The sequence below is a fragment of the Lycium ferocissimum genome, chromosome 1 (assembly GCF_029784015.1).
Source record: "Lycium ferocissimum isolate CSIRO_LF1 chromosome 1, AGI_CSIRO_Lferr_CH_V1, whole genome shotgun sequence".
Taxonomy (NCBI): domain Eukaryota; kingdom Viridiplantae; phylum Streptophyta; class Magnoliopsida; order Solanales; family Solanaceae; genus Lycium; species Lycium ferocissimum.
In genome coordinates this window covers 7,779,477-7,798,319 of record NC_081342.1, presented here as the reverse complement: position 1 = coordinate 7,798,319, position 18,843 = coordinate 7,779,477, and the positions used below count along the sequence as shown (strand labels likewise).

The following is an 18,843-nucleotide window of genomic DNA, read 5'->3' as shown; positions in this document are numbered from 1 at the left end:
AATTTAAAGCAATTACTTAAAATATTGATGTTCAAACTCAAACTAAGTTTATTTTACCATCCTTTTTTGACATATAGAATTTTATATAATAAGTAGCATATCACCTTTACACCCATTTTAAATTTCTAATTGTATATCCGAAAATAAATAAATAGATTTACAAGTTACAACCTACTTCAAATCCTACCCAAAATCCATGATTAACAGTATATGCGTGATTTTGACCGATCTTATTGTCTGTGAACTGAATAAAATTGAATTGCCAGTACAGTTAAAACAATTTATCACCTATGGTCATGAATTTTCTGTTTTGTTAATTGTCTAAGGTTGTAACGACCCATTTGGTCGTTTAGCACTTTTAGGCATAATATTCCTAAAACACTCTTTTCGTGGTCAAATCTTGCTGTCTATAGTACGCGATAACGGGTGATTCGGTTATTTAATTGACGAGTTTTAGTCCTCATTTGACATGCGAGGACGAATGTTCTAAAGGAGGGGAGAATGTCACACTCCATAATAATCCGTGCTACTTGTATTAAAACAAGAAAGAATGAGTTAAGAAGGTTCAAGGAAAGTTAATCGAGTTAGTAAGAATATCGTTATAAATATGGTTGTCTTAAGTATCTCGAGGTGACCAGTAACCTAAAGGATTTGAAATCGCGTTATGAGTATGTATATGAGGTAATGTGAGTGACCTTTTAAAGTATTTGAGATTATTAGTAATGATATAGAAGATGGACAAAAGATAGGAATATACTTTTTCGATTGGAGTTTCGTCGAAGCTTTGTGAGTTCTACTTATGGTTATTGTGATTCTACGGACCCTTCGAGACATGTATATGAATTGTTATGGATGTAATTGACTGTGTATATGTATGTATAAGAGGTTACATGAGGTTGGGAGAGGATTAGAAGTTAAACGAAATGAATCGGAACAATTTCAGTAAAATCTCGGACCCGATTTTATCCTATATTGTAGGAGGCATATCTCCTAGTATATGAGGAGTTTTAAGGTGTTTCAAAAGCCTAAAATTAAGTTCATCGAGTCTAGTTTGCAACGCAACAAACGACTCGTCAAAATGATATCGGGGTAAGGAGATATGGATGATTCAAGTCGGGCTGAGTATTAAGACTATCTCAAGATACAAAGTAGAGACTTTAACTTCCGATTTCGTTTCAAGTCACAATTTATCTACAAATTTTGTTTGGTATAGAAGCATTAATGGAAATTGGGATTTATTTTACCATGATTGGATTATTAAATGGGTAAATTGAGGGACATGCCCATGTGCATTGGAAACATGGAAGCAACTATGGTAGTCCTCTATGAAGTAAATTAAATTAGTAGTAGCATGTGTTCATATTATAATGAGTCATATTCCTTGGAGTGCAAAGTTGCACGTGAAAGGTGGAAGAGTAACATGTCAAGTGTGGATTATATTCGTAAGAGGGAGTAAAGTAATCATAATTTGATTATTAAGTGAGATTGGGAGGACTAAAAAATCAGTCCATTAAATGGACAAAGCTAGCCGTGTAGATTGAGTGCCATGGTCAAAGAATCTTGACCCAAGTTAGTGGGATACACATGTCCAAAGTATGGGGGAAACATATATACAAAAAAATCTATTTTACTCCACTTTAACAACTCATTTCAACACTTACAAGTTGAAGAAAACACCACCATGGCTGGTCGGCCCTTGGTTTTCAAAAAGAGGAAAACTGATTTTTGTTGCTAACAAAAATTATAAAGTGAAGACATACAATAATGTGTAGTAGTTGGTGGAGAAGCAAGAAATAAACAAACCAAAAGAAGAGTTGTTGAAAGAGAAGGTCACGGCCGGAGTTGGAAAACACAAAACACAAAACACAAAAAGAATTTCAGTTTTGTTGTTCAATAGAATTCGAAGGAGAAGGAGGTAGAGAAGCAAGAATAAGTATAAGAATTTAAGACACAAATTGGAGCCAAGTATTCAAGGTAAGAATTGGTCATTTCTTTTACGATTAGAATGAGTTGGATGCATTGTGAATATGTATAAAATGATGCATGTTGGTATTGAATGTTGTTGTTGAAACTTAAAGTTAGCCGTGTATGATAGGCTTATGTGAAGCAATGTTTAAATTTCTTGAACATGTATTAAGAATGGTTTGAATATGGTAGTGTGTATGAAAGGAATGAAAATTTTGGAATTTTGTATGTGGTTGTGTTGAAGCTAGTGTAGGGTCCATTTAGGAGTTAATGGACCTTTTTTATGTGATACTTCGATTGTTGATTGTTATGGACATTGTGGTGTATTGTTTGCATTGTAAATATGTGAGTTAAGATGTAAAAGAAATGATATATGTGGAAGTGGGAAAAAAACGGTCAACATGATTCATTTTTATAAGAAAGGATGGGCTAATTTATTTTGAATGTTGATTGTTGTTGTCATGGGTTCCAAAATAAGAGTGAAGACATTGATGGTTAAAAATTGAAATGATTTGTGGGCATTTTAGAATATTGTGTGGGTGTCCTTGAATCGTATTGAACACATAATTATTGATGTTGTATTGGTTGTATGTGGTTGGTTTAGATACAAGAGAAAACATCGCCTAAACATCTAGAAAGGAGTTACTAACGTTAGAATACGTTTGAATCTCCCCCGTAGCTTAACCATAGTTGTTGGCGTCTTAATATAGGTTGAAGTATTATTGGGTAGCGTACACATATTGTGTGATGAATAAGCACTAAAGACCTTGTCCGATCGGAAGCACTTCGAAGGAAAAAGCTTTGGCATGGGAGTTCGTGACACCCGGCATTGAGGTAGGTTACGGTTTACCTTATGGTGAGACTTTGATTAGCGAAGCGTATGTTTAGATGATATTGTCGGAGAATGCATATAAACCTCGGGTATCCCTTGGGTTAGATATTTTCTTAGGTTGGACCTTGTTGTATGATTTGGGGGATACACATCCCGTTGTGTTGTTGACTTATCTTGATCTATTTTTTTTTTTTGTGCTCGTTGCCACTTGAGACATTGAGTATAGTGACTAATGATATATCATGACTATGATATTGCGGTGCTTTACTTGATTGATATGGAGATGAGAATGGTGATCCCATCGTGGCTTTTTGTGTAGCCTTATTCTTGATATTACTTGTATTCCATGTGCGGTACCGTTTCGGATTGAATTGGTTTTTAACATTACATTTCATCATACTCGTATGCATTTCCATGATACATTGATATATGCATGGTTATGGCACTAATGATGATATGTGAGAGAGTGTAGCCTCACGAGGTCTTTGCGGAGAGGGTAAAAAGAGATGAGTGTTTGTTGCCCGAGGTTTCTTGCGGGAACGATGGAGTGTCCGATGCCCGAGGTCTTTGCCGGGATCGTGAGAGTGTGCTCGTGATCCGAGGTTATATTCGAACGAGTGGTACATGGACTTCGCGGTCCCAACGGGTCATGATCGCATGTGTGTACGTGGAGTTACTCCGTCCGGACATGTTGTACAAAGCTTGCATATGCATTGCATTCATCCTACATACATTATTGCATTGCATTATATCTTGGTTCCTGATTGATTGTTGTGATACTACCGTGATGTGCGATTCGGATTGATTATACTAAGACTTGGCACAATTGGGTTTAGATGCTATAACATAAATGATGACTTGTTCGTGGATATGGATTCATATTGACTTGTACTTGTTGGTTTATATGTTTTTCTTGCTTGTTGTCTTTATATACGTTATCTAGTCTTAGTCGGCCTATGATACCTACCGAGCACATTGTTTGTTGTGCGACTACACTTTGCTGCATTCTTTTATGAATGCGAGTACCACCGAGATCGATTTCTACTCTTCGTGGCTAATATTCGAGGATTTCTGATTCGAGTCCTTCAGGATGAGCATGAGAACGATCGATGCCGATGACTCTTTTTATCCTTATGTCTTGTTTCATTCTGGGACATGATCTTTTAGGCTATTATGTATTATTATGATTCGTACTTATAGTATTTAGTTAGATGCTCTTGTATGACACGACCGGACATCGGGGTTGGATTCTCATTATTTCTATATTTCTTTATATTATTATCGTGAGACTTACGTTATTTTATCTTCTTCCGCTTTATTTATATATTTTTGATTGTTGGAATAAGGGTTCGCCTACGGAGGTGGGAAAGGTAAGTGCCCGCACGACTTAGTCTATATAGGTCGTGACAAGTTGGTATCGAGCTTAGGTTACCGGTCTATAAGTACAAGAGCAATGTCTAGTAGAGTCCTACTTATGGGTGTGTTGCGCGCCACACTTATAATTGGGAGGCTATGGGACATCTAGAAACTTCGATTCTTTCATTATTTCGTGCTACTTCATTCAAATTGGTATCTAGTTGATCCCATTGGTATCCGAACTTCTATTTTACCTTATAGGATGATGGGAACTCGTCCAAATTCTTGCGCGAACGGTTGTTTCCGACATGTGGTACGGTACGAGTTGTGTTGTCCTAATTTAGATGCGTGACTAAGTTCGGTTTCTTAGATATGACCTGAGGTTTCGGTGTGTGGAGTCGTGGTTAGGCTCGTTATTGTGAGGTTGGTTGAAGAGATGGGAGAGGCGATTCATAAGGTCATAGGATCTCCATAATTATAGTATTGGGTTTTCTCGGAAGGCGCAAGAGTGCATTTATGGCTTAATAAGAGCGATTTATTTGATGATATGATCGGTTTGGGAAGCGTATAGCAAAGTAAGAGTTCTTATGGTATTTTGGCAAGAGTGTTATTTTGATGATGTGACAAATGCGTAAAAAAAAAAAAAAAAAAAAAAAAAAAAAAAAAACTCGGATAAATCCCCTTCCCCCCCCCCCCCCCCCCCCACTATAGGAACGGAATAATTGGTATACGATAAGTTTATGAGATAAGTTGCAAAGTGTGCGTGTGCCTGACAATGTATAGGCTATGAAATGTGGAGTTGGCTTAAATTTGATTAGTATTGTGATAGCGAATATAATTAGTGGTTGTGAGTTCGTTCGAAAATGGTTTTTGATAGAAATCGAGTTGCGTTGTTACTTATGATAAGTGAAGTCTAGTGGAATAGACTAGTGTTCATTCACTTGTAAAGTGTGTTCGTGGGTTCACTTAGCATCTTCGAGGTTAGTGATGATAGAGGAATTGTTGAAGCCAAGAGTGTTGATTCGTGGGCATTTTCATAGTGGGTTGGTATTAGGGTAGTGTTAAAGTCGTATATTGGTCCGTCGAACTTGTCGTAGGCTAATGGGAGCCGTGATCGACAATTAGAAACAACTATTGGACAAGGATGGAGGTATAGTTGAAGGATTATCGGGTATCTAAGTTTTCGAATGAGAATTATCGGAAAGTTGTATTAAATCTTGAGGATTTCTTTGATTTTGAATACAATGACTTAGGGTTGACCAAAGGCCAGCGAAAAAAAAAAAAATATAAAAAAAAAATATACACGGTTAGTTAGATGTGTATGGTTCGGTATAGTTAAGTAAAGGGGTTGGTTATTCATACGTGAGCACCTTTTTGAGGACTATTGAATAAGGCATGGGTCAATGGAATTATTTACGGTAACAGAATGATGATGGTGTGACTAGTACTAATGGTGAAAGACTTTTAGAGATCGGTGATCACGTTAGTGAACTTATGAACTAAGGAGAAAGGGGAATTATTTCCATTAAGTATTTTTGGCAAGGGTACTTCGACGAAAGAATATGAGAATATTAACAGGTTTGAGCAGCGAGCGGTCGTTTGAAAATCGATTATCTTTTTGACGTATCGTCCATTCTATAAGCTCCGTAGTATTTATTTTGACATCGCTTTTGCAAAAATTGAAGTCAACGGATATCATTTGATTCACTTTGGGAGAAGGTTTCATTATGAAAATTTTGGAATTCAATTATTTGAATAAATTATTTATTTTGGGGAAACGTGTTCTGATTGGCGATTTGAAGATTCTGTTAGATTTGAAATATTATTTATGACTGTAGAAATTGATGGAGCTAATTTTAGAGTTCGTTTGGTTAGCTTTTGATAATTAAAATGGTTTTAGCATTAAATATGCCTCTTTATGATGAAAAGATGGTCACGGAACGAAATAAGACTCGGATTCAAAATTTATTGTTTACGTTAATATTGATGTTTATGGCTTATGGGGATTGGTGGTGTCATTCCCGAGGAGATCGGATGAGAATCGAGAAGAAAATATAAGTTTTGAAATTTTGAAGTTCTAAGTGGAGCGAAAGTTGACTTTTGAGTAAACGTGGCCGAAATTGAATTCTGATAGTTCTTTTAAGTCTAGAATGTGATTTATGACTTAGTCGAGTCGTTGGTTTGGTTCCAGAGAGGTTCGGGTGTGATTTGAGTCATTGGTCGAGAAACTGGTTAAGTCAACAAATTTGAGTTCACCTTGATAAAAACGGATCAAAATGATCCCGTTTGGATGTTTTGAGAGTTCGAGCAGGTTCGTATGATGATTTTGGACTTGTCCACAAACTTTGATTTGATTCCGATGAGTTTCGGACGTATTCGGGTTGTATGATGTTTGTTTTTTTGTTCCGACGTCGTTTTGAGCAAAAGGGTACCATAATGAGCAAACAACCTTTGTTTTGTGTTTCGATTGAATCGTTAGATCCATATCATAATTTCGGACTGTAGCAACAAGTCTCATCGCGTTTCGCCATCGTATGAGGGAGATATGACAATTTTACTAAAGGAATTCACTGCTGGTTCTCATGGTGTAATTTTGCTTAAAAGTTGCGAAATTGCTATTGAAATGTGTGTTAAAAATCTGCATTCTTTTTAAAACTTGAAACCACCATATCTCATTCATTATAAGGTCAAATTGAGTGATTCAAAAGCCTAACTTGAGTGAAATTTCACAAGGTATCCGTTGGAAGCATCAAAAGTGAGTTTTGGGATTAGTTGGCACGAGAAACGAGGCAGAACAGCTGGGCATTTTTGTTATTAATGTTGCTTTTGGGTTCCTCATAATATTGAAAGCTTGGACTTAGGAGAATTCAAAGGCGTTCTCCAAGTTCCTTCAAATGGAGTAAGGTCTAAACCATAATATAAGTATTTCCCCTTGATTCAATTCCTTAGTTTAAACTTTAATCCGGAATTTCTAAAGTAGAAATTGGGGTTTATCCATGAAAAGTGGGTTTGTGGATTCCGTTGAGTTAAAGTATGATTAAATTAATGGGTTACGTTAGTGCTTGGTAGTGATTTAAGGTACTATGGTCGCAAGAGGTTATAGGGTGATCGGATGGTGTCCTACGAACTTGGCTGCGGAGTATTCGGTGGTATGCTTCTGCGTTGTGATTTGGAGGTGTAAGTAAGACTTAGAATTAGCAAGGTCGGTTATGAGTGGATCGGTTGTTGGGATCGCTTAAGGTTGCTCCGCTAAAGCAAGGAGTCTTTCTGGCGAAGAGTATGTTGTGGTTTCGGGTTGGTCTTCATGTATTCCTAAGAAGTCGTGGTACGAAGAAAATTTAAGAATGGTGAAAGAAGGGTTAGTGAAATCAGAATACTTTACCAGTTCAGAGTGGGCAAGGTTTGCGTCTTATTCTAAGGTTGGTGTAGTTCTAAGGAAAATTGTGAGGCCTATCGATAACGTTCATAGGTTTGGTTATATAAGATTAGAACATTTCGACAAAAGCAGTCCTTATATTCGGAAACCGAGGATGGGGGGAAATTTGAATTTGGTAATATGAAAATTAGGTCCTTTATCTAAGTTAGAGGGAGTTCCGGCTAGTAAGGAGAGAGAGCGATGTTTACGACGTATTCCGTAGAGGTTTTCCGCATTGTCCTATTAAAGATTCTTTAGTTACCGTCGGCGTTCATTCTCTCTTGTCGCTCGAGGACGAGCGATTGTTTAATTGGTATCTAATGTAACGACCCGTTTGGTCGTTTAGCACTTTTAGGCATAATATTCCTAAAACACCCTTTTCGTGGTCAAATCTTGCCTATAGTACGCGATAACGGGTGATTCGGTTATTTAATTGACGAGTTTTAGTCCTCATTTGACATGCGAGGACGAATGTTCTAAAGGAGGGGAGAATGTCACACTCATAATAATCCGTGCTACTTGTATTAAAACAAGAAAGAATGAGTTAAGAAGGTTCAAGGAAAGTTAATCGAGTTAGTAAGAATATCGTTATAAATATGGTTGTCTTAAGTATCTCGAGGTGACTTTGGTAACCTAAAGGATTTGAAATCGCGTTATGAGTATGTATATGAGGTAATGTGAGTGACTGTTAAAGTATTTGAGATTATTAGTAATGATATAGAAGATGGACAAAAGATAGGAATATACTTTTTCGATTGGAGTTTCGTCGAAGCTTTGTGAGTTCTACTTATGGTTATTGTGATTCTACGGACCCTTCGAGACATGTATATGAATTGTTATGGATGTAATTATTTGTGTATATGTATGTATAAGAGGTTACATGAGGTTGGGAGAGGATTAGAAGTTAAACGAAATGAATCGGAACAATTTCGGTAAAATCTCGGACCCGATTTTATCCTATATTGTAGGAGGCATATCTCCTAGTATATGAGGAGTTTTTAAGGTGTTTCAAAAGCCTAAAATTAAGTTCATCGAGTCTAGTTTGCAACGCAACACAAACAGCTCGTCAAAATGATATCGGGGTAAGGAGATATGGATGATTCAAGTCGGGCTGAGTATTAAGACTATCTCAAGATACAAAGTAGAGACTTTAACTTCCGATTTCGTTTCAAGTCACAATTTATCTACAAATTTTGTTTGGTATAGAAGCATTAATGGAAATTGGGATTTATTTTACCATGATTGGATTATTAAATGGGTAAATTGAGGGGACATGCCCATGTGCATTGGAAACATGGAAGCAACTTTATGGTAGTACCTCGTGGATGAAGTAAATTAAATTAGTAGTAGCATGTGTTCATATTATAATGAGTCATATTCCTTGGAGTGCAAAGTTGCACGTGAAAGGTGGAAGAGTAACATGTCAAGTGTGGATTATATTCGTAAGAGGGAGTAAAGTAATCATAATTTGATTATTAAGTGAGATTGGGAGGACTAAAAATCAGTCCATTAAATGGACAAAGCTAGCCGTGTAGATTGAGTGACATGGTCAAAGAATCTTGACCCAAGTTAGTGGGATACACATGTCCAAAGTATGGGGGAAACATATATACAAAAAAATCTATTTTACTCCACTTTAACAACTCATTTCAACACTTACAACAGTTGAAGAAAACACCACCATGTAGTACATTCGGCGGCTTGGTTTTCAAAAGGAAAACGATTTTTGTTGCTAACAAAAATTATAAAGTGAAGACATACAATAATGTGTAGTAGTTGGTGGAGAAGCAAGAAATAAACAAACCAAAAGAAGAGTTGTTGAAAGAGAAGGTCACGGCCGGGTTGGAAAACAAAACACAAAACAAAAAGAATTTCGAGTTTTGTTGTTCAATAGAATTCGAAGGAGAAGGAGGTAGAGAAGCAAGAATAAGTATAAGAATTTAAGACACAAATTGGAGCCAAGTATTCAAGGTAAGAATTGGTCATTTCTTTTACAGTTAGAATGAGTTGGATGCATTGTGAATATGTATAAAATGATGCATGTTGGTATTGAATGTTGTTGTTGAAACTTAAAGTTAGCCGTGTATGATAGGCTTATGTGAAGCAATGTTTAAATTTCTTGAACATGTATTAAGAATGGTTTGAATATGGTAGTGTGTATGAAAGGAATGAAAATTTTGGAATTTTGTATGTGGTTGTGTTGAAGCTAGTGTAGGGGGCGATTTAGGAGTTAATGGGCATTTTTTTATGTGATACTTCGGTTGTTGATTGTTATGGACATTGTGGTGTATTGTTTGCATTGTAAATATGTGAGTTAAGATGTAAAAGAAATGATATATGTGGAAGTGGGAAAAAAACGACCAACCGAGTAGATTTGTTTTATAAGAAAGGATGGGCTAATTTATTTTGAATGTTGATTGTTGTTGTCATGGGTTCCAAAATAAGAGTGAAGACATTGATGGTTAAAAATTGAAATGATTTGTGGGCTGTTTAGAATATTGTGTGGGCTGTCCGGACTGGTATTGAACACATAATTATTGATGTTGTATTGGTTGTATGTGGTTGGTTTAGATACAAGAGAAAACATCGCCTAAACATCTAGAAAGGAGTTACTAACGTTAGAATACGTTTGAATCTCCCTGTAGCTTAACCATAGTTGTTGGCGTCTTAATATAGGTTGAAGTATTATTGGGTAGCGTACACATATTGTGTGACGAATAAGCACTAAAGACCTTGTCCGATCGGAAGCACTTGAAGGAAAAAGCTTTGGCATGGGAGTTCGTGACACACAGTCGGCATTGAGGTAGGTTACGGTTTACCTTATGGTGAGACTTTGATTAGCGAAGCGTATGTTTAGATGATATTGTCGGAGAATGCATATAAACTGCAACGGGTATCAAGTTGGGTTAGATATTTTCTTAAGTGGACCTTGTTGTATGATTTGGGGGATACACGTCCGTTGTGTTGTTGACTTATCTTGATCTATTTTTTTTTTGTGCTCGTTGCCACTTGAGACATTGAGTATACGTGACTAATGATATATCATGACTATGATATTGCGGTGCTTTACTTGATTGATATGGAGATGAGAATGGTGATCCCATCGTGGCTTTTTGTGTAGCCTTATTCGATATTACTTGTATTCCATGTGCGGTACCGTTTCGGATTGAATTGGTTTTTAACATTACATTTCATCATACTCATATGCATTTCCATGATACATTGATATATGCATGGTTATGGCACTAATGATGATATGTGAGAGAGTGTAGCCTCAGAGGTCTTTGCGGAGAGGGTAAAAGAGAGATAGTGTTTGTTGCCCGAGGTTTCTTCCGGGAACGATGGAGTGTCCGATGCCCGAGGTCTTTGCGGGATCGTGAGAGTGTGCTCGTGATCCGAGGTTATATTCGGAGCGAGTGGTACATGGACTTCGCGGGTCCCCCATGGGTCATGATCGCCGAGACGTGGAGTTACTCCGTCCCGGACATGTTGTACAAAGCTGCATATGCATTGCATTCATCCTACATACATTATTGCATTGCATTATATCTTGGTTCTGATTTGATTGTTGTGATACTACCGTGATGTACTGATTCGGATTGATTATACTAAGACTTGGCACAATTGGGTTTAGATGCTATAACATAAAAGATGACTTGTTCTGTGGATATGGATTCATATTGACTTGTACTTGTTGGTTTATATGTTTTTCTTGCTTGTTGTCTTTATATACGTTATCTAGTCTTAGTCGGCCTATGATACCTACCGATTACACATTGTTTGTTTGTTGACCTACACTTGCTTCGCATTCTTTTATGAATGCGAGTACCACCGAGATCGATTTCTACTCTTCGTGGCTAATATTCGAGGATTTCTGATTCGAGTCCTTCAGGATGAGCATGAGAACGATCGATGCCGATGACTCTTTTTATCCTTATGTCTTGTTTCATTCTGGGACATGATCTTTTAGGCTACTATGTATTATTATGATTCAGACTTATAGTATTTAGTTAGATGCTCTTGTATGACCTGACCAAATCTTTGGGGTTGGATTCTCATTATTTCTATATTTCTTTATATTATTATCGTGAGACTTACGTTATTTTATCTTCTTCCGCTTTATTTATATATTTTTGATTGTTGGAATAAGGGTTCGCCTACCGAGGTGGGAAAGGTAGGTGCCCGCACGACTTAGTGAAAATAGGTCGTGACAAAGGTGATCCAACTAAGCGACAAAAAATTATACAAGCAGTCAGGTTGAGAGGAGTATTTTTTTTTTTCCTCTCCTAAAGTATTTTTACAGTACCAATATAATTTAACTTCTTGTAGCAAATCGTAATCGTATGCCTCATTTTGCATAACTAATATCTTTTATTGTGAGCGCGTAATTGCCTGTAATTAATAATCTTTTAGGTGATTTGATGTGTAAAAATACTTTTACACGGTGTATATAAGTTCCGATTCTACTTGTTAATGAAGGTTAAATTTTGAATACGGAAAAGGGCCAAATATACCCCTCGTTATACTTTGGGTCCAAATATATCCTTATCGTTATACTTTGGGCACAAATATACCCCTCCACCATTAAAGTTGTCCACCTTGGACATCCTATCCTACGTGGCAATGATATTTGATGAGGTGGATGCCACGTGGCATTTCCACCTGATCACCCCTAATCCATTTTATTCCTCCCATCTTCCACCACTAAAATTTCCATCTCTCTGACCTTCTATGGACTGACAAAGGCTTTGAATCCATCATGGCATGTCTTAGGTTTTGGTTACAAGAATGCCGATTCCAAATTGATTGAAAAGGGAGTTGTGCTGCACTTTAATGGCAACTCAAAACCCTAGCTGAAGATTGGTAATGAGAAGTACAAGCCACTCTAGGACAAATATGTTGATTATGGTCATCCTTTATTATAAAAATGCAATTTTCACTAAGTTCCCTTGATTATTTATCATAGTTCTGATAAAGGTGGTAAGTTTATCATTCTGGAAATCTTTTAGGGGTTCTGTGAGATCAAGAAGATTTAACTATTGTTATCTGTGTGTTTATTCCAATTTGTTGTAGTATAGGTTTGCTACAGACATCAAGGCATCAGTATCACCATCTTGTTATAGTTTTCTATTAGCTAAAATGGATAAAAAAAAATCTAGAGCTCTAACTATATGGTGAAAATGGTGGTGGAGGGGTGGAAACTTTAGTGGTGGAAGATGAAGAAATAAAATGGGTTAGGGGTGTAGAGGTGGCAATACCACGTGGCGTCCATCTCATCAAATATTATTGCCACGTAGGATAGGATGTCCAAAGTGGACAACTTTAACAGTGGAGGGGTATATTTGTGCCCAAAGTATAACAAAGAAGGATTTATTTAGACCCAAAGTATAACGAGGGGTATATTTGGCCCTTTTCCAATAGTACAGGGGTATATTTGGCCCTTTTCCGTTTTGAATATTATAAACTTCCCATTACTACATTTAGAGATATTCTGCCACACTCCTTAATTGAAAGCTCTCTAAATCAACAACTTGCTGCAAGATTAAAACAAACAAAAAAATAGGGGATTTGATTTCTTCTTCAACTTCCCCATGGTAATAAGAGTCTACAACTCCTAAAAGTACATCTTAAAAAGGACATACACATGATACAAAACAAGTGGTAGAATGGGTAATTGAAGGGTGATAAGTGGCTTTTTTGAGTCTTAAAACCCATTTTTATTTGTAACATGAAATAACCATTTATCAACCAATGAAATCATGCAAATTTTGTCATCCATTGGTTGCTAATTTTCCCCTTTTTACCACCTTTTGGCTGCAACACTAATTATTTAGCAGCAAAAATCACACTGAAGTTGAGTTATCCATTTCCTGTTCTGGCTCTTCATGATCCATCACTTTTGTCTGTCTCACTACTGGCAATATCAATTTCCACACTGTATTCATAAGAGGTTAATAATGTTAGACATACATGAATTTTATATAATTTTTCCGGGTTAATTTCATGGATGATCATCAAATTTTCAATTTTGAACAACAAAGAGTACATACAAGGTACTTTAAAAGCACTAGAAAATACCAAAATCATGTCCATAAAACACAAGTGCGCTGCCGCCTCAACAACTCGCGTTGTATAATATCGATTTGATAAAACTTTAAAGAAAAAAGTTTTATCTCCATGATGTGCCACATGGTGAAAGACGTTGGAATTTTTTTTTTTTTTTTTTTTTTTTGTGTCTTAGTGGTGCCACATGGATATTATGTAAAATGAGTTGCTGACATGGCTATACTTATGTGACAAATTTATGCAAGTGACAAACTATTTGCATTTTCTAAGACTGTATGTTGAGTTGCTAACATGACAAATTTATACCTGCGACAACCTACTTGCCTAACAAAAGTTAGTTTTATGACTTTGATGAAAAAAGCAAACGTTGGATGACCATTCATGAAATTGACCCTACTTTTTCCCCCAAAGGGCACATCTATAGCAGACTTCCAAACCTTGAAAGCATAACAAGTTTGTTCTTTCTTTTTCTTTTCAAGTGGAGAGGAAATTATACATGTTTATCAAAATCTAATGAAAACATCATTTAACAATCAGCTGATCAATTGCCCTGGAAACAGAAAATTTTGTTATCATCTATTGAAAAATGAATGCAGGGTACATTGACTTACAATAGATTGTAGCAGCAAACCACTCATTGACTATCTTCACCCATGTACTAGCCCATCCAACATCAATACTCCATCTGTTCAAACAAGAAAATTGAATCAAATTAATGTTGGTATAGCACAAGTTCAATGTTATATTCTGGTATATAAGAATATTACTGATATACTTACTTTCTAGGTAAACCATCTAGATTCCAACTGATGAATAGCATAGCAAAGTACATTGCTCCTAAGGAGAACACTAGGTGGAAGAAACCATACTTATAGGGAACATCATCGTCTGATTGAACTTTATCCTTGCGAAACTAATAACACGAAGAAAGATGTAGTCATGTCTCAGCAAAAAGGAAAAAAATACACAAAAAAAGATGATTTGGGATTTTGCGCATTCTGCCTGTCTGTTAGGGGCTAATGAGTTCTATCATGCAATTTCATTTGGCAAAATCTAGTTTCGATTTTTTACCACTGAGTTAATTGGATTTTGCAGCCTAACATAAATCCAACTTTTCCTCTAAATCTTACAGTCGCAAGGGAAGTGCCACAATGAGTATAAAAGGACATCTGAAGGGGTATAAGCTTACCTGAAATGTTTGCGAATCAATGCCAGTTGAGAACGTTGCCATGACGATGGCACATATACCAATCAAGAAACCCTATAATTAACCAGGAAAATAATAATGATGAACTAGTCAAACATGTAAAATAACAGACAATAGAGCTGATTAAACACCTTATCTCTGTCCTCAGTGAGAAATGGAAGTATGATGCATGCTTATGCAAACATAAATAGCCTCAAATACATGACTTATTCTTCAATAGGCTACTATATGTTTACTTTGTTCTCTTGGTTTCCCAATGCTTTATTTATAGTGTTTCATGGCAATCAAACATTATAGCCTCACTTACTTACTTCATTGGATAAGGCTCACTCTTTCCTACATTTTAATGGATATTCTAGTCTACAACTGTATATCTAGTTTCACTATTCATTCAGAAAATTCCACAATTGATGCTATTTAAAGATCCACTTCATGAACAGAACTATAACAGCCACAAAAGGAACAAGAAGTAGATTTGCCTTTGATATCCTCTTAAAATTCCTTATCGTCGCTGCTAAGTATCGCTAGCCAGCTACTGAAGATGATGACAATTACATGAACAAATTTAGATGAAGAAGTTTGATAAATATTATTAGGTGTAAGGAAAACAAGAAGAAAGGGCCCTTACAACTACAGTAGTCCAACCACCATGCCCACTGTTTTGTTGCTGAGGGCTGCATTTCTGAGTGGCAGGCTCACTGAAAACAAAGTGTAATCAAATAGACTTCATCACTTAAGTAAGAACCAAAAAACTGCATTGTTAAGGGGCAGGAATTGTTAGTTTAAAGCATATTTTCACACACCATTTAATCTGAAATTTCTGAAAAGCTTTTTCTATTCATTTCGATCTTACATGCATTCGTTGGGGATATCGAGTGCGAAATAGACAGCCTAAACAAAAAATTAAGAGGAACGGGGGAACTCAAAAGCAAAAGAGCAACGTTTCTGACCTTCGAATAGCACTCCAACAGAGAAAGACAACATAAGAAGCCATAATCCCTGAAGATAAAAGTCCCCTATTTACCTGTAAATAAGCCAAACATGTATTAATAACATGTCCACTTGTTAGTAGAAAGGGATTATCAGTGTTAGCTATCATAAAGATGATCAAGTATATGGGACGATCAAACATCAGAAAAGCAATTAAGCATAGTGAAAAATAAGTCCATCATGGAAATTATTACGTTTATTTAGCATAGTTGGGGTTTCAGAGGTATAAACTCTTTTACTACAGCACAAACATCCCAAGGAAAACTAGTTCGTTGTAAAAACTTACCTTAGAGTGTAAGGATACGGCCATCATTACCAGCAGCAAAATTGCAGTCCAGGAGATAAAGAATATGTTCAGAATGCATGATGTTTTGGAGGCATAAAGCACATACATCACCATAATTCCACAAATGGAAGCGATGTAACATACTGTCGACATGAATAAGCCAAGGGAGCAGCTGTTTTTACAAAAAATACATAATGTAAGTAAACCATATTGAAGAGTATCAGAAGATAAAGTTATTTAATTAATACTTTAAGATGTATTTACTTCATTTTTAAGATAGTTCACCTACTTAAATTGTACAAGTATTGCTGAAGATGAAAAGAAGAATTATACAAGCTGTAAGGAATGATGCTCAGGTTGAATGATCTTTGTCCTACACGTGACAGCATGAACACGTAGCATCCCGTCTATGAAACTTTTCTAATACCACCAGGCAAGGAATTCTTAGAAGTAAGACCCTGAGACGATTGACTATAAAGGCCCACTTGCTATGGAAAAATATAAATAAGGCTGAAAATGATAAACCTTTGCTTCTTTCTTTCGTCAGGCATCCAATAGTTATTCCACCACGTGATGAACTCGATCACACTTATTAGCTGGAGGACAAGAAAGACTCTGCGAATACATAACAAAACCAGTATCAACTGTAAAGTGCTTCAGATTATGCAAACATAAACAGAACATTAGCACTACGGAATATATATAAGGCCAGTTCGAAAAATTTGAGCCACTATTTTGCAGACCTTTATAGTAGTCATCCCATTCAAATGTCTACTTTTAAGTTCAGATAGGACGAAAAAATTTTGGTTGCGCACCAAATGCCTCATTTGGAAAATAAACTTAGGATAATCTATAGTTAATGAACATCTAAGTTAGAACAGACATAAAATGGTGTGAATATTACCCTGCGCCCACTCGAGCAAATTCACCTGCAGAAAAGATAGTGATTCCCGTTTACTTTTGGTATTTCATGAGTGACTAAATATAATCAGATATTCTATAGAGAAAAGTAAGATGGAAGTTGCATTTAATGAAAAAATTCAGATGAAGCTAAAATGAAATGCTTTGATCAGAAAGCTTAAGCGTTCAATTTCGAGATTTTTTTCTTGCATTAACTCTCGAGAGACTTACCATATAACTGGATGTAATCTGAGGGGATGAAAAATGGAATCACCATAAAAGTTATCAACATGACAAACTTTAAACTTCACCAGCCAGAATGCCATACATTGCGGACGTCATATAACTTGCTTGTGAAACATGTTGTGAGGAACATTACTAAAAAGAAAATCTAATAATGTATGTCAAGGATGCAGGAGTAAAAGATTTCTCTCATTTATTTGTCAAATAAGATGGTACCATTAAATCATATGCACTGAACGACTTTCTGAAAATTGTTTCAAATCACATTGAAGAAATCCCAATGTGAGCAATCAGGCCATAGTCCAGCAACAGAAGCATACTTTTTAATCAAAGGAGTATCACTTTAAGAAAAAGGATACAAAGCAACCTAAACTCACGCGAAGAACCCCCATCGTATGAGAACATGCACTTCCTGCATTTCCACAGGCTTTTGAATCTGCAGAGAGAATTGGAAGGAAATCAATGTCCGTGCTAGAGTTACCAGAAGAAGTTAAATGGTAATTTTGCTAACAAGTTGAGTATGGTAAGTATATATAGTGGTTTTCAAGTAACGGTGAAATCATTAGAAACAGTTGTAGAGAAAGCAGAATCTAAGTCATACGCGTGATGGAAATGAGTCATAAGCCTAGTTGGAAGTGAAGTGAATTATTGATCGTGTCATAAAAGACCGTTATGGCCATGCCCTGATCGGCCACCCCCAGGCCATATTGGTCATGAGTTGAGAATGGGAATTGACCTCTATGTGATCGAATCTCCTGCTTACTTCATTTGCCTAGCATGCAACATTCTGTAGTAGCTAGGAGATGCAGAAAGTTTTGCCAAATAAATGCTAGCTAATGCGGTTGAATGCAATCTGTTCCTCTTGACAAAAAGATTGCAATGTCAACAATGTGGAACAGTAAGAATTTTGGACTTACATTGAAGCAGAGGAACAGCCCTATCTCCATAATCACGGACGAACCAAGCTATAAGATTTATGATCAAGAATATAATGCCATAGGAATAACGAGCTCGCAATGACCTCTTGCTTTTAATTGAATATTCCATATTCTTCTGTTGTAATGCTACAGGGAATTCTTCCAATTGATCTACCTCATTGTCATCTATCTTGTCTTCTATCATCTTGCCTCAACCTTTAAAGCAGTGGCACCCTTCCCCTGTTAGAAGTAAAGCCAAAATCTTTTGAGTATGCATTTCTTATTCTTCATAAAAGAATCACATTGTGATTTGTAAAAATTGGATAACTTGCACAACATAGGACAACAATTATAGTCAAACACTCAAATTGCTTAGGCTTTTCAGAAACTAAATATGCATAACTTGTGAACGAGAAAATTTACTTTTGCTAATAAAATAAGCTACAATAACTCGGGGCATTTTATTAAAAGAGACTTTTGAGTTACTTATTTAAGAATTTAGGACTCATGTTCTAAAAATTAGGTAAAAGGGACTCTATCCCTCTAAGTTTTTTTAATTTACACAAAAATTCCTAAGTTTTTTTAATTTACACAAAACCCCTTAAGTTTTTTTAATTTACACAAAAACCCAAAAATAAAAGCACTTTTTACCAACAAAAAAAAAAA

At 36.2% G+C, this 18,843-nt stretch overlaps 1 protein-coding gene across 1 annotated transcript; it reads right to left on the bottom strand.

The window, feature by feature from the left end:
• Positions 1–13,116: 13,116 nt before the first annotated feature.
• On the bottom strand, positions 13,117–18,622 carry LOC132044031 (uncharacterized). The gene is given in 13 exon segments (XM_059434535.1): positions 13,117–13,503; positions 14,246–14,319; positions 14,414–14,547; positions 14,824–14,895; positions 15,470–15,539; positions 15,792–15,865; positions 16,118–16,289; positions 16,643–16,732; positions 17,022–17,046; positions 17,249–17,408; positions 17,620–17,696; positions 18,178–18,417; positions 18,601–18,622. Coding segments are annotated over 12 exon segments (1,245 nt in total). The 5' UTR covers positions 18,383–18,417; positions 18,601–18,622; the 3' UTR covers positions 13,117–13,411.
• Between the last annotated feature and the right edge of the window lie 221 nt (positions 18,623–18,843).